Genomic DNA, 23,069 nt, shown 5'->3' on the forward strand with positions numbered 1-23,069 from the left:
CTGTGCATTCTTCCAGGTCATCTGTCACTGCCTTTATAGCGGTTTTAAACCCAAAAGCAAACATTCATTCATTATGTTGCTGCTTACCAATTCTTAACTGTGATGGCAGCATTTGTTTTCTTTTTTAGGCTTTCTTCTTTTATTTTCACCTGGAGATCCAGCCACTAAGTCTCTTTTTCAAAAGAACAAGCTGACCTGCAGATATAGCGGTTTTATGGTTGAGACCGTATACTACTGACAGGGTTGTAAAAACAGAATGATTTCGCACAAAACCAATACATCAATAGTGAATGCTAATAGCAAGCAAAATAATTACACATGTGAAAAAATATTACTAAAATCATAATGCTAAATAGCCACATGTGAAGCTCAAAACACAAAAACGGTGTTATTACGTGAACGTGATACTAATCAGTGCCAAAAAATATTATATGAATAATGTAGGCGGTCAAAAATGGTGAAAATCACAAAAAAGTGGTGAAAATCACAATAAAAAATAAGTAATAATCAATAAATGAATCCGAAAAACATAAACATTTGAGCATAAATGTTGATAAATCTTCTCCATAAATGTAGTAGGTAATAGTAGATGGTACAGATGGTACAGTGTGCTCACAGAGCCCTTACCTCAACAGGCATAGGTAAATGTCTTAATGATCGAGATGGTGGATAGCAGTAAAGACCAATGGATGTCTCCGGCCGATGGAAGTCGATTGTAGAGCCGGGTCAAGCTCGACTCCAGGTCCGGGTATGCATATAGAAAGAAAAGGGGAAAAAAAGGGGCCTCCAATCATGTAGTAGTGATAGAAAATCCAGTTTAATATCAAAACCGCTGTACAGGTCATTCAAAACGGCACTGAACGGCGTACCGCCGTCACCTATTACGAAGCTTCCAGTCTGCAACAGTGATGTCTTCTGGTTGCGTCGGCTCACGTGTATCCTACGCGTTACGTCACGCACCCTCGTGACTTCCTCAGGGAATCTGACAGGGTTGCCTACAGTGATCAGCTTTTATTTATTTATGTAAAAGCATTGTCCAAAAAGGAAAAAAATAAACTGTTTGCTGTAATTGCTTATTAAGTGTTAGTTGGAGTTTGAATTCAATGTGTTAGTGTCCAAATCTGCTGGTCCATCTAACACTCCCCTCCCCTCAGACTGACAATGCTGTGTCCATTGGTGCTCCGGTGCACCTTATTCCAGAGTGGAGGTACTCTAATACAGGAGATGTGTTACTGGCCAAGTCGCCAGGTAAAAACAGAGGGGGAAAAAAGCCCTCCAAAAAAAGGTTCCTAACCCACTGCTTAGTGCCCACTATAGAAAGCTGCTTTCTATGGGAGCACTCTTTCGTGTTCGATCCCAAGCCGGGCTGTTTGTGTCTATTCAGACACACAGCTCGGCTCTGCCCCAGCCCCTACTTTCTGCTCACAGGTTTTGACTGACCGCAACAGGAACAAACTGCTTCTGCTGCTCTCAGCCAAGACTGTGAGAGCAGAGAGAGAGAGGGAAGAAGAGCTGCTGCAGATGTGCACAGCGCTGGATTGAGATAGGGCTCAGGTAAGTATTTGGGGGGCTGCAGAGGGGCTATGATTTTAAAAGGGATTTTTTACCTCAATACAGAGAATGCATTAAGGTAACAAAAAACTTTTACAATTACAACCACTTTAATGAAGTCCAAGTAATAGATTTTATGATCAGTACAAAAATCCAATTTTTTACTGTCCTCCTTTCTCTTTTCTTTTTTTTTTTTTTTTTTTAATAGCGTTTTAGAATCCACTTCTGGGGAATTTGACATGGAGGTCAGGGCTGTTAATCATAATAGACGCCTGCTAGAGTTTTCACCTGGCAAAGTCAATGTGAAAGACAAGGATACCCCACAAAGTGATTTCAGGTAATTTTATGAGTTTCTATCTTCATCATTTTTTTTTTTTTATCAACCTTATATATTGTATTTTGCAAAGCTTAACATTACCTTGCATATGCATATTTTGCAGAAGTAATATTTGTTTTGTTGCACTTCTAGCCTAGTGCTGTGAAGTGAATGCAGTTATCACTGAAGAATTAGTAAATCTAGGATTGTCTGTCTCCTTTTAAAACATGAGACATGTTAAGTACACAGGTTCTGAGGCTGATTAAATGTAAGGTCTGGAGTAATGCTAAAGTCTAATGAAAATATATATGTGGCGCTATCCTATCCTTGTGTACCAACTCCAAATCTGTGAACTAAGATGATCACAAAGTGCTAAAAAATGAATCCTAATCATAAAAGTGCAATGTGCATATACAATAGGGCGAATAATCAAGTGCACTTTAGCACTTTGTGATCATCTTGGTTCACAGATTTGGAGTTGGTACACAAGGATAGGATAGCGCCACATATATATTTTTATTTGATTTATTCTCTGTCAGGGTTGTGTGAGTACACTGATTTATGTTGGCAGCTCTTTATCTGGTACAACTATTAGTGTGGTTTTGTGCATTAGTTCTCACTCATAATGCTAAAGCCTAGTACACACTAGGGGTGCGCATCTTCACTGGTCTCACGATTCGATTACGATTATCCTGACTATGATTCGATTTGATTTGATTCCGTGATGGATCAGTGGCAGCAGGATGTTGGGATCAGTGGCAGGGGGATGTTGGGAGCAGTGGCAGGGGGATGTTGGGAGCAGTGGCAGGGGGATGTTGGGAGCAGTGGCAGGGGGATGGTGGGAACAGTGGCAGGGGGATGGTGGGAGCAGTGGCAGGGGGATGGTGGGAGCAGTGGCAGAAGTTTGGTGGGAGCAGTGGCAGAAGTTTGGTGGGATCAGAGGCAGAGGGATGGTGGGATCAGAGGCAGAGGGATGGAAGGGATCATAGGCAGAGGGATGGAAGGGATCATAGGCAGAGGGATGGAAGGGATCATAGGCAGAGGGATGGAAGGGATCGAAGGCAGAGGGATGGAAGGGATCGAAGGCAGAGGGATGGAAGGGATCGAAGGCAGAAGGATGGAAGGGATCAGTGGCAGAGGGATGGAAGGGATCAGTGGCAGAGGGATGGATGGGATCAGAGGGATGGTGGGATCAGTGACACTGGCACTCAGGGTACAGACATTCACACAGTAGAAAAACACACTGCTGCCCGGAGGACAGAAGTGATGGAATCTCCTGCTGACAAACAGAATACAGTGAACTTCACATATCTCTCAGTGCTGATATTTCAGCTTTTCCCTGTTGCACATTCCAGCACTCTAGGAGTTAACATCGTGGAATGTGTGAATGGGGAAGACAAGCTGAACTCTCCCACACAGTCAGTACAAGTTGTAAGCAGAGTACACTTGTATGTACTTTGCTTACTCCTGTTAAACTAACTGTACCTTATCAAATCCCCTCTTATTGTACATTAAGTGCCCCACTGTAAATGCCTTTAAAAAAATACTGTATGTAGTTTAAATACGGCATATTTCAGACTGTTCCTCAGCTCAAATGTAACTCAGACGCGCCTGACCACTTGCTGCTCTCCTCTCAGCTGACATCAGCGGAGGTTTCTCAGCCCCGCCCGCTGTAGCTGTTAGATGAGAGAGGAGAGCTGTGCGCCGGGCAGTCACATGAGCGCCGAGGAACAGTCTGAAATATGCTTTATATCGCTACATAATTTTTAAAAGGCATGTACACTTGAACAGTGGGGCTCTTAATATATTATAAGAGGGGATTCGTTAAGACACATTTATTTTAAAACTTGCAGAGTATGATGGGGGTGCTCTCCCAGGAGGGGAGGGGCAAGTCGGGATGACGTCACCCGCCAATCGATTATGCCGGTCGTAGCATCGATGCCGCATCGTGGACACCCAAATCTCGATGCATCAATGCTACGATTATATTCAACACCCCTAGTACACGCTGCAGTTTTTTTGTTTGTTTTTGGTTTTTTTAATATATTCAACCCAGCGGGCTAAACGGGGAAAAAAACTGACAGCTCAGGTCGGAGCCGCTGTACTAACAATCCAATATTAATACCGCGACCTTCCCTGCTGTGTTACTGTGTTCTGACAGAGGGGGACAGCCCCCCTGTGTCCCCCCCCCCCAACAGAACACTCCAGCCAGCAGACCTTTTTCTGTCATTCCCCTTCGACAGTCGGACCGGCTGCAGTACACACGGGCCGAATGTCTGCCAATTTCTATTGAACCGGTCGATGCCGCCCGATATGCGGCCCGTGTTTGCGAGGCTTTAGGCTCTATTTACACCAGGAGGTGCTACCAAGTGTGCGTTTTTTTTTCTTTCTTTGTGCATTCCCACTAGTCTAGTTTAGTCTAATCTAGTTTAGTTGCACCAAGCCACGTGTTTTTTTTTTTCTTTATTGTCCATTGAGCGACACCACTTGAAAATAAGAAATTATATTGCTTTCTACAACTGAAATGGATACTAGATACATAGAAAACTGAAGGCAAGGCTCCTTGAGGCGATAATTCCTCCAACCTCACAGCTGCCCAGTTTAGTTTGGTGTCCTAAGGAGAAGTTTTGTTTTATTCATTTCTGCTATATTTTTCACTTGAATTGGAAAATTTTTACTTTTAACAGCTACTGGTCAATTTGGGTCAGGCTAGGATATTGCAAATCCTTAAATTCTCCCCAGTTATCCAGCAAGTGCAGGGTTCACAGTTCATTAAAGGTTAACTTCACTTTTTGCACTGTTACACCCATATTTAGGGTTAAACATGGTACAAATGAACCCCACCACATAGGTTCTTCAACTTCTCTCCTGCTGTCACTCTTGAAATTTGCTCTGCCTGCACATCTGCGTCAGTCATTCAGAGATCTGAGAATGAACGAACTACTAATCTTGACCGCCGCAGCAGACAGACTTGTAGTTCCCAATAAAACATGACTACTGTAATCGATGTATTTGAAGTCCATTGACGCTTCCTCCAGTTCTCTAAGGCTCCTTTCACACTGGGGCGGTAGGGGGCGTCGGCGGTAAAACAGCGCTATTTTTAGCGCTGTTTTACCGCGGTATTCGGCCGCTAGCGGTGCGGTTTTAACCCCCCGCTGGCGGCCGAAAAAGGGTTAAACCCACTCGTATAGCGCGGCTATAGCCGCGGTATTGCCGCGGTATAGCCGCGCTGTCCCATTGATTTCAATGGGCAGGAGCGGTGAATTCACCGCTCCAAAGATGCGGCTGACAGGAGATTTTTTCTTCTCCTGCCAGCGCACCGCTTCAGTGTGAAAGCCCTCGGGCTTTCACACTGAACAAACAGCGGAGGCTGTTTTGGGGCGGTTTGCAGGCACTATTTTTAGCGCAATAACGCCTGCAAACCGCCCCAGTGTGAAATGGGCCTAACTGAAAGTCCTGTACTTCAGTACAGGCAGGAAGCTGGAGGAACAGTTTGCAGGAGTGTGGCAATGCACCCATGGTGGACATTGGCTTACATTCAAGGGTCCTCAAAGAGCTGAGCTCTGTTATACCTAAGCCATGGTTTAATTTTTAAAGACTTTCACCATTTCCCGCCCGGCCTATAGCAGAATGACGGCCGGGCGGTGGTTGTTATCCTTATTGGGCGTCATATGATTGATTTCTTGCTCCTTTTTTTTTTTTTTCTGGCTTTTAGTTCTCGACATTTCATGTCAACTGAAAAGGCATTGATGGTTGTGAAAGAGGAGCCATTACTTTACATTCCGGCTCCTCCTCCTTGTCGACCCCATATCAACCAAACTGAAACCCTTAGGTAAGTAAGAATTACTGTATATAAAAATGCAGTGGGGGAAATTTACTGTGATTGGAGTGGAAAGAAACTGGACTTGCTGTGCATGGAAACTCAAACCAGTAAGCTTCTATATTTAGTTTTCAATGTTTAAAGTGACACTAAACTCTAGTTTGAAAAATCCAAATTCCTTTCTTTCACTGCTGTGATCTGGCTTCTGTTAGAGGATGGCTATGTTGCTATATGTCACTTACTCCCAAAATGGACTAGAGACTATAGATTAACCACTTGCCGACTGCTGCACGCCGATATACGTCGGCACAATGGCAGTGGTGGGCAAATGAGCGTACCTGAACGTCCCCTTTTAATTGGTGGGGCTAGTGGGTGTGCGCCATGTACAGCGTTACAGTGCTCGCGGGACCCGCAGACTCGATGTCCGCCGGTGTCCCTGCGATCGTGTCACGGAGCCGCAGAACGGGGAGATGGCATTTCCCCGTTCTGCCTTATGACATGACAGAGATCACTGCTCCCTGTCATCGGGAGCAGTGATCGCTGTCATGTGAGTGGAAGCCCATCCCCCCCACAGTTAGAATCACTCCCTAGGACACACAACCCCTTGATCGCCCCCAGTGTTTAACCCCTTCCCTGCCAGTGTCATTTACACAGTAATCAGTGCATTTTTATAGCACTGATCAATGTATAAATGACAATGGTCCCAAAATAGTGTCAAAAGTGTCCGCCATAATGTCACAGTCACGATAAAAATCGCAGATCACCGCCATTACTAATAAAAAAAAGAAAGAAAGAAAAATGCCATAAAACTATCCCCTATTTTGTAGACGCTATAACTTTTTGCAAACCAATCAATATATGCTTATTTTTTTTTTTTTTTTTCGCAGAGGTGATCAAATACCACCAAAAGAAAGCTCTATTTGTGGGAAAAAAAGGACGTCAATTTTGTTTGGGTCCAAAGTCGCACAACCGCGCAATTGTCAGTTAAAGCGACGCAGTGCCCAATCGCAAAAAGTGCTCTGGTCAGGAAGGGGGTCAAATCTTCCGGGGCTGAAGCAGCTATGCGATTTGTAGTATGCGTAGAGGTAGTACACATGACTGAACAAACATACACTGCTGGTTCCAAACAAAGGGGGAAAAGAGTATTTGGAACTCGCAGAATATATTATAAGGAGACAGAAAAAAAGATTATTTTTGGAGAATGATATGGTTTAGTGTCCCTTTTAACTGAACAATTGGAAATTAGAAGCTAGATTGCTTATTACAGCTGCTCCAGCTTTAGTAAATTCCCCCATTGTATGTAGCATGGTTTTATTTTTTTATTTTTTATCGTAATCTAGTCTAAGGCTCAATTCACACAGGGGCAACACGACTTCAGCGCGACTTTGCAAGGCAACTTCAGCGCGACTTCAGCGCGACTTTAAGCAATTTACAACGCGGCTTCAGGTCGCCTCCAGGACAGGCGACTTTGGCTGTGCCCAATCACAGAATAATCAGCTCTCTGGGAGGGAGGGGTTTGCCTGGGTAAACTATTTTTTTTTCCTGTAAAGTCGCTTCAATATAGATGAAGATCCGACTTGGAGGCGACTTCCATTGAATTCTATGGGTACAGGTCGCCTAGAAGTCGGATTGAAGTAGTACAGGAACCTTTTCTGAAGTCGGAGCGACTTCAGTAGTGTACATTGAGACGCTCTCATTGACTTTAATGCATTTCCCAAAGTCAAGCGACTTGGGGCGACTTGAGGGCTGACAAGTCGGATCCCAAGTCGTTGTAGTGTGAACCGACCCTAAAGGAAAAGCCAACTATTGTTTGCAGTAATTTGCTGTTATGGTTTTGTTTGTTGTGGTTATTTTTCTGTTTTTAATCTTTTTATTAAGTTTTCAACATAAAGTACAAAAAGAACATCTCACATGATAGACCTTCGAGACATAAGTAGGTCCATGTACAGTTAACAGACATACCAGTGCATGTGAATAGTGTACAACCGGGCAACTGACAACAGCATGGGTAGGATACATGTTGAAAAAAGGAGGAACAACATAAAATCACACTGGGGATGTAAATGCATTTGAACCAAGCAGACAAAAGCAGGGTTCCCAGAAATATCTTGTAGGGAGCCAAATGTTCCTATGAGCATATTGAGGTAGGAAAAAAAAAAAAAAAGGGTGGGAGGGATGTAACGAGCCCCTCGGTTCCACTCTCCCGACACTCCTCTGCAGCTATTGAATCAGATTGCAACGTCTGATGGTTCGGTCATCCAATGTTCCGGGATTAGAACTTCAGCTATGTACCGTTCTAATGTAAGTTCAAACAGGAATCTCTTTTATTGCAATATACAGGCTCTTTTATACACTAAAAGTGGAGGTGCATACCTCCGACTCATATTACTCTAACAATACAGCTGTAACCTAATTAACATGAGCTAATTAACTAATCCCTTTAGACAGCCTAGATGACTCAGACATGACCTATAGGCCAGACTGGCCGTCTTGTAGTTCAGAAAATCCAATCAACATTATCACAATAGCAGAGTTAATTAAACACAAACAACAATGGGATCTAATGACTCTTAGATCCCATACTAGAGACTTATTTACAATACACATTTTAGCAGACAACAGACAGGTAGCTGGAATTGATGGCATTAGCATTTAACAGTAGGAGTCCCAACGGTATGAATCAGTCACTATTCCAGTATGGCAAATCCAGGGTCCCCAGAGTCTGTGTGTCCTGGGGGACCAGGACCCGAATCCACAGTAATACCACCTCAAGGGTCCCCAGGCATACAGCTCACAAAGAGCACCGTTCCCCCAAATGCCAGGGCCGATCGGCAAGAGGCTAGCATACAGTCCCCTCTAAAAGTCTCTCTCCCGGCTAGGTCTGTCACAAGGGAAATCCCCCGTGACCACAGACAGCAGTGACTCAAACTCTGTGGGATGCCACGTCAGTAGGTCCGAGGAGGAGAACTGTTTAAGGTAATGTAATTGTGTGTACTCAAGCCAGGTTATCCGGAGGTTATGGCAACTCGAGCGAACCAGTGAGAGAGAGGTAACATTGTTCCCCCAAGCAATGTATCGCCCAATTAGTTGTGTTATTTTTATGTTCTTTATATTGGATGCTTTACACTGCAGTGTAGGGAGACTATTTTTTTCTTTTCCATTTATTTATTTTTTTATTTTCTCATCACAGATGTCAGTAGACCCAGTGTGCAGGCTAATGATTTGTTTAGAATTGTTTTGATCGTGCCTGATCTGAGTCCAGGTTCCAGATGGGTAGACGTCGATGACTGACAAAAGCAGAGTAACAGGCTAATGATGAGCATAGGATCAAGTAAACATGCGGTTTAACTGCTTGCCGACCAGCCGCTGCTTTTTACTGCAGCAGAATGGCACAGTTGGGCGAAACGACGTTGCCTTACGACGCTTTGGCCTTTTGGCCACTATGGGCCCGCAGCGTGTGCTCGGAGCCAATGCAAGTGCCCGGCAGGCACGATGACTGCCGGGCACCCGAGATCGCTCATGACAGATAATGAACGCACATTTTTTTTACCTTACAAAAAAAAAAATGTGTATTTATTATTTTTAAAAGGTTGACTTGGCCTTTAAACAGTTTGCTAATAATCTAAAGCATGAACATCCCGAGGATACTTAGGGAACTCAGTCAAATAATTGCCAGACCATTGTTCCTAATTTTTACTGACCGTCTACCGACTGGAATGGTACCAGCTGATTGGAGAAAAGCCAATGTAGCACCAATACTTAAAAAAGGGCCAAAATACATCCCTGGGAATTACAGACCAGTTAGCCTAACATCAATAGTATGCAAGCTCTTGAAGGGGATGACAAGGGACTATATACAAGATGTTGGCATGGACCATAGGGTGAGTGCATGGATTTAAAACTGGCTACAAACTGATAAAGTTCATCTGGGGCAAGGTGGGGTACAGAATACCCCAAAGAACCCTTTACCTACATAGGAAGAGGGGCGGAATGGGTATGCCCCACCTCTACAAGTACTACCAAGCTGCCAGACTGGCCCAAATGTCAGCAGTATACTTTAACTCAGAGAAACCTGACTGGGTCGCTATAGAAAAACAAGCAGTTCCTAACTTCATGTTAGACTTTCTCCTATGGTTACCCCCAAGAAGCAGACCTTCTGTAATGGCCCTGACACTTTCACACTTCTTTGCTCTATGGGACACCTTACAACAGCATTAGTTTCGGCCTATAAACCCCTCAAGCATATTTATAACAACCCAGACTTCCCTCCAGGAAGCAATGTAATGGCCTTCAAGTGGTGGGTAGACAAAGGCCTTTACAGGATAGGACAATTTTTCACGGCTGCAGTCCCATTTACGCTAAAACACTGCCTCAAAACCTTAGAAATGCCCCTGTCTGAAAACTTCCGTTTCGGCCAAATCTCACATTTCTTAAAATCAATTTGCAAAGACAAAGAATGCCCACCAAAATTTTCGGAATATGAGATGTGGTGTGGCCAGGCCGGGGACCAGAGAGTGGGGATCTCGGTGATCTACTCGTCACTTATATATCGCCAGACTCAAAAAAGTCCTATATGGAGGCCTGGGAATCCGTGTTCCGCTTCAATTGGAAGCTGGAAGATTGGCAAAGATCGTGCTTTAGATCCTTCCAGGATGTCCTCAATACCAATTTAATTGAGTCCAGCCTGAAAGTGATCTTCAGATGGTACTATACTCCATCTAGACTGGCCACAATGTACCCAAAGGCTGACCCTCTCTGCTTCAGAGGCTGTCAACTAAAGGGCACCATGTCTCACATATGGTGGGAATGCCCCAGAATTCGTTCCTTCTGGAAAAGGATATTTAACCTTCTGGAGGAACTGCTTGAGTCTCGGATCCCCAGGACTCCCCAGATTGCCCTTCTGAATGCTCCGATCCAGGGGATCTCGAAATCCTCTCGCAGACTGGCTCACTTTGTATTACTAGGGGCTAAACTCACTATCGCCAGAGCTTGGAAACAACCGAGAGTTTCGCTCCCAGCCGCCAAAAGGAAAATATCCTGGATTATGTCCCAGGAAAAACTCACTAGTATAATTCAGGACACTATGACGAAATTTGAGGTCACCTGGAATCCATGGGCCCGCTTGGCGGGAATTCCTCTAGACCCCCCTAGCGGTAATGTATAGAGTAAATCATTAACGCAAGAGTGATGTTCCACTCCCCCATCCCCCTCCCTACTCTCCTCCCCCTTTCTTCCTCTTACTTTCCTATCTTTCTTAGGTCTCTTTCAGACCTCGGTTTTTGTTCTACACAGCTTCATGGTTTTTGTTTTCTTTTATGGTAGTATGGTATAGTGTCTACGTAAATGGTAAAGAAGGGAGTCTCTTGATTTCCTCCCCCCCAACCCCCTACTCTCCACTCACCTCCTGGAATTTCCCCCCTTAGGGAGGGCTCAAGGGTCAGTGGGGAGAGTTCGTCTCCCTGAGATCAGGGGAAAGTTCCTCGACCAGGCACAGTGTGCTCCCATGAGGGGTGTCGGGTCGGGGCTCTTCCCATGAGTGGCTGACGGCGGCTTTCCTTATGGATCCCTATTGAAGCTAGTTTGCGTCAAATGTATTAATATCTTTTGTATTGACACTGCATTACTCTGTAAAGCCTATTCTTGACAAAGTACAATACTGTTATGTATTTCTGCTTTTTTCTCAAAATAAAAACTTTTTTGAAATAAAACTAGCTACAAGGGCGAGTTCAGAGGGTGATGGGGAATACTTGGAATGGTCAGGGGTGGGAAGTGGGGTCCCCCAAGGTTCTGTGCTGGGGACCAATCCTGTTTAATCTGTCCGCAAACGACCTGGAGGATGGGGTAAACGGTTCAATCTCTGTATTTTTGGAACGGCACTAAGCTAAGCAGGGCAATAACTTCTCTGCAGGATGTGGAAACCTTGCAAGAAGATCTTAACAAATTAATGGGGTGGGCAACTACATGGCAAATGAGGTTTAATGTAGAAAAATTTAAAATGATGCATTTAGGTGACAAAAATATGAATGCGATCTACTCACAAGGGGGTGAACCTCTGGGGAAATGTAGGATGGAAAAGGCCTGGGGGTCCTAGTAGATGATAGTAGCAACTTGGCATTGCATGCCATTTCTGAGCCTAACAAAGCAAACAGAATATTGGCATGCATTAAAAAGGGATTAACTCCAGAGATAAAACGATAATTCTCCCACTCTACAAGACTTTGGTCCGGCCTCACCTGGAGTATGCTGTCCAGTTTTGGGTACCAGTCCTCCGGAAGGATGTACTGGAAATGGAGCAAGTACAAAGAAAGGCAACAAAGCTAATAAAGGGTCTGGAGGATATGATTTCAATTTACAAATACCATGCTGGTGACCCCACAATAGGTATAAAACGTTTTCGCGGATGAGAGTTTAATAAGACACGTGGCCACTTACTAAAATTAGAAGAAAAGAGGTTTAACCTTAAACTACGTAGAGGGTTCTTTACTGTAATGCCCCGTACACACGGTCGGACTTTGTTCGGACATTCCGACAACAAAATCCTGGGATTTTTTTCCAACGGATGTTGGCTCAAACTTGTCTTGCATACACACGGTCACACAAAGTTGTCGGAAAATCCGATCGTTCTAAACGCGGTGACGTAAAACACGTACGTCGGGACTATAAACGGGGCAGTGGCCAATAGCTTTCATCTCTTTATTTATTCTGAGCATGCGTGGCACTTTGTCCGTCGGATTTGTGTACACACGATCGGAATTTCCGACAACGGATTTTGTTGGAAAATTTTATATCCTGCTCTCAAACTTTGTGTGTCGGAAAATCCGATGGAAAATGTGTGATGGAGCCTACACACGGTCGGAATTTCCGACAACAAGGTCCTATCACACATTTTCCGTCGGAAAATCCGACCGTGTGTACGGGGCATAAGAGTGGCAAGGATGTGGTATTCCCTTCCACAGGCGGTGGTTTCAGCGGGGGCATCGATAGTTTAAAAAAACTATTAGATAAGCACCTGAACGACCGCAACATTCAGGGGTATACAATGTAATACTGACAAATAATCACACGCATAGGTTGGACTTGATGGATTTGTGTTTTTTTTTTTTTTTTCTTTCAACCTCCCCTACTATGTACAGGCAGTCCACGAGTTACGAACACCCGAGTTACGAACGACTCCTACTTAGGAACGACCCTCTAATGCCGGCCACTTGTGCTCCACGCTGTTCCTGGATACCTCTGGACATATACCATACTGCAGTACTACATGTACTGCATGGCCAGAAGAGCCCCAGATAACATAACAAGTGCCTGGAACATCCCACATCCATGCACAGGCGGATGTTACACTAACAAATGCAGTGTTCCGACCGGAAGTTACACTTACAAATGCAGTGTTGCGACTTACGAACAAACCTACAGTCCCTACTGTGTTCATAACTCAGGGACTTCCTGTAACTATGAATGTAACATTCCAGCAGAAGTCTGAGTCTGACAGACCTCTGTTCGGGGCATGAGCAAACTGTATAACTGCTAATGTGACATGGGCTTCCATTTGTTGTCTCGAATTAAAGTCCACTAATGAGGTTTGCATAGGGAGACCTGAGCAGTGGTGCTGAGCAACGATCAGTAGGTAGGGTAGGCTGATCATCACATTGCCTGTGTGTTGAAGCTGGAAAATCCTTTTTCAAAGCTTTTGTTTTTATTTTAGAGTTCTTTAGTGCTATTTATGAAGCATCAATGTGATTCATTGACAGTTCACATTATCCTGATCTTTTTCAGTTTGCATGGGAAAAGCAAAACATGAACTTCAAGCACGCAGAAGAAGAGTTTTCTCTCACCCACAGTCGAGATTTTGAATCCAATTTTAGTTGTTTTGTTTATATAATTTTTTAGAAATGTGAGAAACAGAAATGTTTCCAATTTGTAACCACTATCAATTAGGCTCTTTTTGTGACATCAGCATCTTTTCTTGTTTTTTTACCACAACGTCCTAGAACCAGTAATAAGGTTTTCTAAAATCTTTTCAGGGTTCATAGCAGTGGTATTCAGTTTTATCTCATGAGCCACATGTGGGCCTTCTAAACTCCTCCTGGGTCCTAGGAGTATAAATATCTCTACTGCAGTGATCTACTCACTCCTCTGCCTTCAGTGTTTTTCCTCTACAAAATCTCTCTTCTTTTAGCAAAGGCAGGTTACGGCAAAGAAATGGTACTGAGGCATAAGAAAGATGTAAAGTAGTTCTCTCTGTTGCCCTCTCTGTAGTTTTTTTTACTGCTGATTTTGCTTATTTCAACCCAATCCAGAATATCTACTAGTTGACTACTATTGGTTTCTCCAGAGTGCTGTGGACAGCAGTAGTCCCTGGGCAAAAAAATATTCTTTCTTGTTCGTTGAGGAACACAGGATTCAGAGATTGGAGTATACTACTGCTTACAGAAGAATTTTATAAAAAAAAAAAGTTGATACCTCCTGTATAACCCCTCCTACTCCCAGCATGTCTGTTTTCTGCTAGTATCCTAGGAGGATGGATGCCTTCTTACCTTTTTTCTACTGAGAATTGTTCACCTATGTTGTTGGTTTTTTTTTATTTTTTTAGTTTTTCCTGTATGCTTCGTGAGCAGTTCTCTATGCACTGCTTATTGGATCAGCGTATCCTCAGAATTAATTTTAGAGGCCATATCTGGGCCCTGCTGAACTGGACAGTTGGGGGACTCTCCTTGCATGTGCCCTATGGCACTGCGCTCTGCATTGTGGTGTTTTCCAGACCTGAGTGTACGGTTAGTGGTTCTTTAGGTCCAGAGGCAGAGAACAGCCTTGGTGTGACCCAGTCTCTGAAGACTTAGTTTGTAAGTAGGCTGTGTTTGAAAGTAACTAATACCCGTCACTGCTGCTCCTCCAAAGTGACATGAGGATCTTCCTTGGTTGGTGTTTACTGCCTGCCTACAGTGACTGTCACCTCCGGCCATCTGAGCCTCTCCTGTTGCCAGCAACCAGTTCATGAATATTTAGGGCCCAGTCTTGCACCCTGAGTTATGTTGTCCTTGCCTTGCTGGGCAGTATGTCACCTTTGAACCCTTGGGATTTGAACTTAGTTTTGTCAGTGTTACAAAAACAGCCATTTGAACCGATACAGCATATTCCCTTAGTCCTTCTGACAAGTAAGTTAGTGTTCTTGGTTGCTATATCCTCAGCAAGGAGAGTTTCGGAATTGGCTGCTCTTATTCACGAGGACAGAGTGGTGATGCGCCCTCATCCAGGTTTCCTGCCAAAAGTGGTCTCAGGTTTTCACCTGAACAAAGATATGGTCCTGCCATTGTTTTTTTCTAAAACCATGTTCCAGGGAAGAGTCACTACATTGTCTTGATGTGGTGAGAGCAGTCAAGGTCTATTTAAAGACGACTGCTTAGTTCCGGAACACTGATGTCTTATTTATACTGCCAGAAGGTCCTAAGAAAGGACAGACAGCGTCGAAATCCACTGTCGCTAAGTACATTCAGCAAGTTATAATTCAGGCTTATGATTTAAGGGGTAAGATTCCACCTTTTCAAGTCAAAGTGTACTCTACCAGGGCAGTTAGTGCTTCTTGGGCAGTGCTTCAACAGGCCTCCATGGCTCAGATCTGTAAGGCCGCAACTTGGTCTTCAGTACATACATTCACCAAGTTTTATCAGGTGAACGTAAAAAGGCATGAGGATACCTCCTTTGGGCGCAGTGTGCTGCAGGCAGCAGTATAGTTCCTCAAGTCTGAGGGTGCCGTATGGGTTGTCTCCCCCTCCCCTCAAATAGCATTGCTATGGGACGTCCCACATAGTGATTACTATGGTGCTCTGTGTCCCGTGATGTACAATAAAGAAAATAGGCTTTTTAAAAAACCTTACCTGTAAAATCCTTTTCTTGGAGTACATCACGAGACACAGAGGTCCCTCCCCTCTTTCTGGGGTTTAGGTATATTGCTTTGCTACAAAAACTGAGGTACTCCTGGTAGGAGGAGGGGGTTATATAGGGAGTGAACTTCCTGTATTGGGTATACCAGTGTCCATCACTGAAGGTGCCTATATACACACATAGTGATTACTATGGTGCTTTGTGTCCGTGATGTACTCCAAGAAAAGGATTTTACAGGTAAGCTGTTATAAAAATCCTATTTTATGCCACCCAAATGCATTATTTTAAATTTTTCTACCTTAAACCGCATTTGCCATGTAGTTGCCCACCCATTAATTTGTTCAGCTTCTCTTGCAAGGTTTGCACACCCTGTGGAGAAGTTATTGCCCTGTTTGGCTTAGTATCGTTTGCAAATACAGAGATTGAACTGTTTACCCCATCCCCCTGACCATTTTGAGTATTCCCCATTTATCACCACCCTCTGATCTCGCCCTTGTAGCTCGTTTTCAATCCATGTACTCACTCTATAGTCCATGCCAACAGACCTTATTTTGTACAGTAAACGTTTATGGCCAATTGTGTCTCATGCTTTTGCAAAATCTAGATATTACCATTACTAGGTGGCTCAGGCCATTCATCTCCAGGGCTTATGCCCTCAAGGAAGGGGTTCCTTCCTTCCCTATCAGGGCACATTACCAGATCTGTTGGTGTTTCCTTTTAGCATCAAACATCTCTTTTGCAGGTGTGCAGGAGCTTTACCTGGTGGCTCCCCAGGCCTCTCCTGATGTGAGCTTTGGCTGCAAGATGCTTGAAGCTGTCATTTGTGTTTTTTGGTTAAGTCTTTTGGGGGTCTGCTTGCTATTTTTTGCAATGTTTTTTCATCCACCCCTCATGTTTTGCTTGGGGATGTCTTTCAATATAAGTCTTGTACCTTATGATTCAGATAATGGGGAATTTTGACCTACCTGTATATTCTATAGCTTAGAGTACAGTTTAGGACACAGGTCTCACCCCTCTGTCCTCTGTTTCTTCATATTGCTTGCTACAAAACTGGAGTCTGACTGAGTGGGAGAATTATGAGGGTGCACTGGGGACATTCCCAGAAAACCTTTTGTCAGTGTCCAGTCACCTTAAGGTTGCAGCATAATACACAAAGACAAGCCTATGAATGCAAGTTCTGTGACCTGTATTATACTTAAGAAATTATATTTACAGTTAAAGTTCAACTGAAGACCAAACTTATTTTCTTTCTTCGCCTTTCAGGACAGCACCTTGGAAAGGTGCTTCCACCATGCCGTCAGCTTTAGTGTTTCCTCCACCATGGTGGAAGCACTGCTGGGGAACCAGAGGGGCTGTGCTTTCTCCAAGGTGGGGGTCAGTGGTAGTAGCTTCAGTGCTTGATTTCCAGACCAGCAGCACCTGGGATGCTCCGGTGTCCGTTCCTCCTCTGGCTCATAGAAGGAATTGTTCCATCGGCTGTCGTCCGCCCCAGGTGCTCGGGAGGCCACGGGTGTGCTCAGGCTGAACGTCCATGCTAGTTCTCTGCATGTAGGCTCAGAGTCCCCCCAGATGGCGGGCGACGTCATTTCCGGAGGGCGGAGACTTCCGGTGGGGCGTAACGCAGGAGGAAGGGGTGGGTTATCTGGCTGGGGCTTCCCTTCCACTCCTCGAGGGGGACGCCAGAAGGAGCATCATTAAAAGGTGCACAGGCTGCTGCGGCACTCGCAATGGAGGAGGCAGAGTTGCCAGCAGCGACGGCAGGTGCCCAGGTTACTGGCCAGGCCCAGGTAGGAGAGGTGCAGAGGCGCCTCCTTCCTTTTCTTCACTGGGGTTTGTGTGTGTGTGTGTGTGTGTGTGTGTGTGTGTGTGTGTGTGTGTGTGTGTGTGTGTGTGGGGTTAAAGCCTGCAGCTGTCTATGGGAACATGTCCTATTAGCAGCTCAGCACGGAGTGGAGACTCTGAGGCATGTTGGTGGAGTCTGCTTTGGGTACCTTTTTTCTTCCATCTCTCTCTCTGTTCCAAAACTCACCCTAATAAGGGGTTCAGGTGGTTTTTCTGTCTTTTATAGAAAGCCACCGCCAAATCGGAGAGATCTATGGGAAGAAAATGCCCTTCATGCAAGAACCCACTAAGGGACTCATGGGCCAAACCGCTTTGCAGATCTTGGATCGCAGGTCTAGTAAGGGAAGAGTCCACACAAGGGTAAACACTAGAAGAGGTGGATGACTTACTAAATCGGTCTATACCACCTTGGAAATTCAAGAAGAAAAAGCCCAGATATCGTTGCATGACAAAATGTATTGGGGGCTAGAGGAGACCAAACGTAGAGTTTTTTTTCTGTCCATAAAGTTCTGACCGATACAATTCCGACTGATACAACAAGGAGGAGTGGAAGGATCCAGAAAAGGGACATTTTTTTTTTTCTAGAGCCCTTCCTTTTGAGGAAGACGAAGCGTTGGTTTGGAAAAAACACCAAAAATTTATGCCGCCTTTTCCTAAGTGTCTAGACGGACCGATCTGGCATTTGAGGACATGGATGTATTTAAGGACGCCATGGACAAAAGAGCAGACGCGCTATTAAGCAATGCTTGGGACTCGTCCTTATCTAATCTAAAGCTGGCAATGGCTGCTACAGTAATAGCAGCCATTGTCCTTCCCTACCCTTTTAAGAACGGTCATGTACATGGCTGACGCCTCGGCAGAATCCATCAGGATGTCGGCCAGATCTTCAGCCCTAGTTAATTCAGCCAGGGCTCTCTGGCTTAAAACCTGGTCAGGGGACTCGGCATCAAAAGTGAAGTTGTGCGGAATTCCCTTTACAGGAGATCTGATGTTTGGGCCAGAGTTAGAGACCGTCCTCGATAGAACGGCGGATAAAAGGAAAGCACTTCCGCAGAAAAAAAGTGGTGCAGCAAAGGAATAATTTTCATCCCTTTCACAGCAAGCCCATAAAGGAAAATATCAGACCCAAAAAAGACCCTGGAACCCCCAAAAGGGGAGAGGCAGAGGAGGGGTGCTTTTTTAGAGCCCCTGAGCAAACCTCAAAAAAGCAATGACTATCTCCCAGTAGGCGGAAGGCTGCAAGCCTTCGGAAAAAGTATTAGAGGGGGGAATTGTCCAACAAGGACACTAGTTATAAGGACATTAGTTATGGTGACTACTGGGGGTTTCCCTCACTTTGGAAAGGTTTCCTCTCACTTTTGTTGCAGCTATGGCATTGGAAGGGAAGACCAATCTCCCCGGTGGGACACTGATGGCACAAAAACCTGACAAAAGAAAACCCTCCCTTGCTCTATCCAAAATGGAAAAATAATTTGCCTTCAGTGCTACTTTAAATGCTCTTTTTTCCTAATTTTCTCTTTTTTATTGAAACATGTTGACATATACAGGTACTTTAGTATTTTAAAATAAAATGAGTATACCTGAAAAACAACTAGCACATTTTTACTTAGAGAACTTTATTTATTCAATAAAGTACACTGACTGCATCTGGCATTGTGTGAATAAAAAAAAGTAATTGTCACTTCTGGCTGTACTGACTGTACCTGACACATTTAATATAACAGCAAATCTTTTACTTCTCAATATAACAGTATATATTTATGTCTATATAACAGTAAAAGTCTTTTTCACCCACTATTCCTTGCAGACTGTTTTTTATTTCAGTTCTGGTCATCTTATGTCAGTGTATGGCCCAGCATTTGGCAGTGTCATTCCAAAATCAAAAACAAGTCAATTTTAGACAATTATAATGTGGACTTGCTTTTCTGTGTTGAATCATTTTGTCTTGGTAATTGGACCATCTACTTGGGCTCACAGTTGGCTAAAAACAAGCCTTTGCTTTGCCCATGCAGAGTAGAAAGGTCCATATTTGTCTCAGTTGCTTTTAGAACCTTCTCCCACAAGACTTTCAGATCATCCTGTTGCTTCCTAGGAAATGAGAGGCTCTATTTACTTTATATATACGTTTATTTACTCTTTGTTTAGCAATGGGTTTCTAGCGAAGCCTATTTTCCTTCAGTGGTTAACATTGGCCTTTGCTACATTAATAGAATCCTGCCGTTTCTGAGGTGATTTTGGTATGCTGTGACTTTATTACTGTCCCTTTAGAGAGAAATATTGGCAGACTTGGCACCTCCTGGGAGGAATGGCTACCTTTTTTAAAAGTGTGTTCCATTCCTAAAGAATGTGTGTGTTTTTTTTGTTTTTGTTTTTTTTATTGTGGGTTTTTGGAGTCCCAAAGTCTTAAAAATTAGATTGTAAGCTCCTTGAGGGTAGGGACTGATGTAAATGTACAATGTATATGTAAAGCGCTGCGTAAATTGACGCTATATAAGTACCTGAAATAAATAAATAAATAAAAATGACTTTGTAGTTCTTTTCAGACTGATAGCTATCAACAGATGTTTATGAGCTTGCTGCCCGGGTAGCTTTCATTCAGATGACCGATGGTGCGGATTATTTTCAGCTGCGCTGGCTGCAGTCAATCAAGCCTGGCTATGTTCAGTTGTCTGGCTCTAATGATCTCTTAAAATTGTTTGTTTTATTTTAACTAGGGAACAGTAAAGTTTTCACCTTTTAAACATCTTTAGCATGTAATCTGAATGAACAGGAATAAGTAATATATTTGAGGTAAAACACTTATTCTCTTCATAGAAAAATCCTTTGTTTAATTACCAAAACAACCATGAAGTCTCAAAAAGATTGAAACCTTATTTGTTGTTGCCTTTTTCTTTTTATTATTGTTTGGATGAATTCTGTTTCTAGTACAATAACCTTATAGTACTTTTGAGTAAGCCCACCAGTGTTACTGGAAATAAGGACTGATTGTTCAGGAATTAATACCACTGCAATTGCTTAATCTTGATATGCCAAGAATCAATAAATATGTGCAAAACGTGTAACCTCTTTGGTTTACTTAGGGAATTTAGTTGCTGTCACTGGCATCTATTCTGAAAATACTCCAGTCAAGGAAGCTATGTTTGGCAGACTTAGGCCTCTTTCACATGGGCGGACCGTTCAGGTCCGCATGTCAGTTTTTTAGGCGGACCTGAACGGACACTCCATGGAGTTCTATGGAGGGACGGATGTAAGTGGTGACATGTCCGCTGACATCCAACCCGCTCCGATCCAAAAAAGTGAGACGGAGGAAAACCCTATTTTTCCTAACGTCATCGGATCAGGTGACGACGGACTCTACAGTCTGTCTTCATCCGATCCCCCATAGGGGAGAGCGGCGCTCTGACAGGTCCGTCCCTGCACAGTGTGCAGAGACAGACCTGTCGACGGAGCGATCCCCCGCCCTAAAAGACTTAAAATCACTACTCATGATCAACTATTGCCATCTTTCAAAAGTATATCTGTATATATGCCTCCTGCATGTATCCCTACCTTTTAAAAATCACCCCCTTCTGCACACCAAGCCCCGCAAATCTCCAAAATCCATGGGCAGTGCTATGTTCTGGAGCTCGGTGGGTGGAGTCATGATGTCACTAGACTCCCCGCCCATCTCTACACTCCCCTTTGGCTAGGCAGCTTTGCGAGGACGAACCTCGTGCTTGGTATGTGTAAAGTGCGCGCACAGGAGACACAGAGCGCGTTTTGGGCATAAGCCCCTGTGACTCCTGCGCATGTGCTACACAACACAGGCTGTAGTGGAGAGCTGTGGTAATAACTATGAGACGGATGATGACGCTGGGAAAGTATACAGGATGCCTCTCTCCTGCTTGCTTGTGCATGAGATAAGGAAAATGTACCTGTCGCTCACAGCAAGGGGGTTGTACTGAAAAAAGATAAGAGAACTGCTCAGAGCTGGATTAACTCTGTGGCAAGACTGAGCACAGATGACGTGAAATCCTATACTAATACAAGGTGCAAAAGAAGGGGGTGAACTAATGCGCAAAACCAAAATAAACTACAAATAATAACTATAAAGGATGGGAGAAGCCGCCAACATATGTAAGTGTTCCCACACAGAAATAAGTAATAAAAATACAAAGGTATGTGGCGCTAACAAAACTAAAATAAAGTGTGTATATGTGTGTGTGTATATATGTGTATGTGCTAAACAATCTAAAGAAACAAAGGTGCTAAACAATATAAAGTGCAATGAAGTTTCATATGCTGCAAATAAATTACACAAATGTCTATAAGCTGTCAGCAACTGACAAGAATGTGTTGCAACAGTGAAAATGAACTCGCCGTGTGTAGCAAATCCTCAGTAAGACATAAGTGCTAACAATAAAATGTGCTTAACAATGTAAAATGCAATAAAGTATCATATAGTGCATATGAATAACACAGATGTATTAACAAACTCTAATACCGTCCAAATAGCTCATAAAGTGCATAAAATAAGATAAAGTGCAATCCAACTCCAGTAGGAAGAAAAACAAATCTCCATATAGCAGTTCCTATATTAAAAGTGCATGTGCAACAAAATCGATTGGTGTCCACTTCATCCAATAGCTATCACCATCCGAAGTGCGCCATTCGTTTCCCCCAGCCTCTCACCTCTAATGAAGACCCCTACGGGTCAAATCAAGCTTTAAATTTGAAGTAGAAGCAGGATCCCCAAAATCAATCGACCTCCAGCGATCGCCACAGCAATAGCGGTATTTTTGAAAGATGGCTTCAGATTCCAGGCTCATCAAATGCAGTGAGGGCATGCAATAAAGAGGGATGGCTCCATTGTGTAGTGATTTGTACAAAATGTATTCATATAACAAACGTAGCAACTTATATTTAAAATCTCAGCAATCCGACTATAATAGGAGTACTTCCAGTCTCGGCCGTGACCGGAAGTGACGACACCTGGCTCCTCCCTGACGCGTTACGTCACTGCACACGTGACTTCATCAAAGGGTCAACATTTGTTGAAGTCACGTGTGCAGTGAAGCAAGCATATTTGCAGCATATGAAACTTCATTGCACTTTATATTGTTTAGCACCTTATATTGTTAGCATTTTTGTTTTATTGAAGATTTTTTTTTTTTTTAATTTCGGGTTTACATTCACTTTAAGCCTCGTACACAGGATGAGGATATTGGACAAATGATCGTCCCACTTTTCTTTTTTTTTTTTTTTTTTTTTTTTTTTTGCATGCTTAGTCTCGTATTGAAAACGAAGATGTTACTCCAACTTAGGAAAATTCTCATAAGACAGATGAATATTGTACTGATTAAAGAAAATCGTACGATCTGGTATTGTACAAGAAAAATTTGCGTGTTTGCCCCTTTGGATAATTTTGGATGAATTGTCGTGATCGGCTCCCGAAAGCTGTGTACTAATGATCAGATTATCGAATGATCTCTTCAAAAGCGTTATTTTTCGTCCGTTTTTTTTTTTTTTTTTTTTTATCGTGCGTATTAGGCTTTGCAGGAAGATGTGCTTAATGCATCAACTTTAAAGTGTTACTAAATCCAGGACCCTGCATGGTCTCCCACAGTACACAGAACATGGAAATATAATTATTTTAGTAAATATAAACTGCTAAAAACC

General features: G+C 43.5%; 1 protein-coding gene across 2 annotated transcripts in view; it reads left to right on the forward strand.

Moving 5' to 3' along the window:
• The window catches only part of ATF6 (activating transcription factor 6), a 202,756-nt gene that overhangs the window by 120,497 nt on the left and 59,190 nt on the right, over positions 1 to 23,069 (forward strand). For both annotated transcript variants that reach the window (XR_012235302.1, XM_073592844.1), the window contains exons 10-11: positions 1,760 to 1,888; positions 5,583 to 5,699. Coding sequence is in view for 1 of the 2 variants with exons in the window: in XM_073592844.1 (XP_073448945.1) it covers positions 1,760 to 1,888; positions 5,583 to 5,699 (246 nt within the window). In the remaining variant the exon portion in view is untranslated. The remainder of the gene's footprint in view (positions 1 to 1,759; positions 1,889 to 5,582; positions 5,700 to 23,069) is intronic.

The sequence above is a fragment of the Aquarana catesbeiana genome, linkage group LG07 (genome assembly GCF_042186555.1).
Source record: "Aquarana catesbeiana isolate 2022-GZ linkage group LG07, ASM4218655v1, whole genome shotgun sequence".
In the NCBI taxonomy this organism is placed as follows: domain Eukaryota; kingdom Metazoa; phylum Chordata; class Amphibia; order Anura; family Ranidae; genus Aquarana; species Aquarana catesbeiana.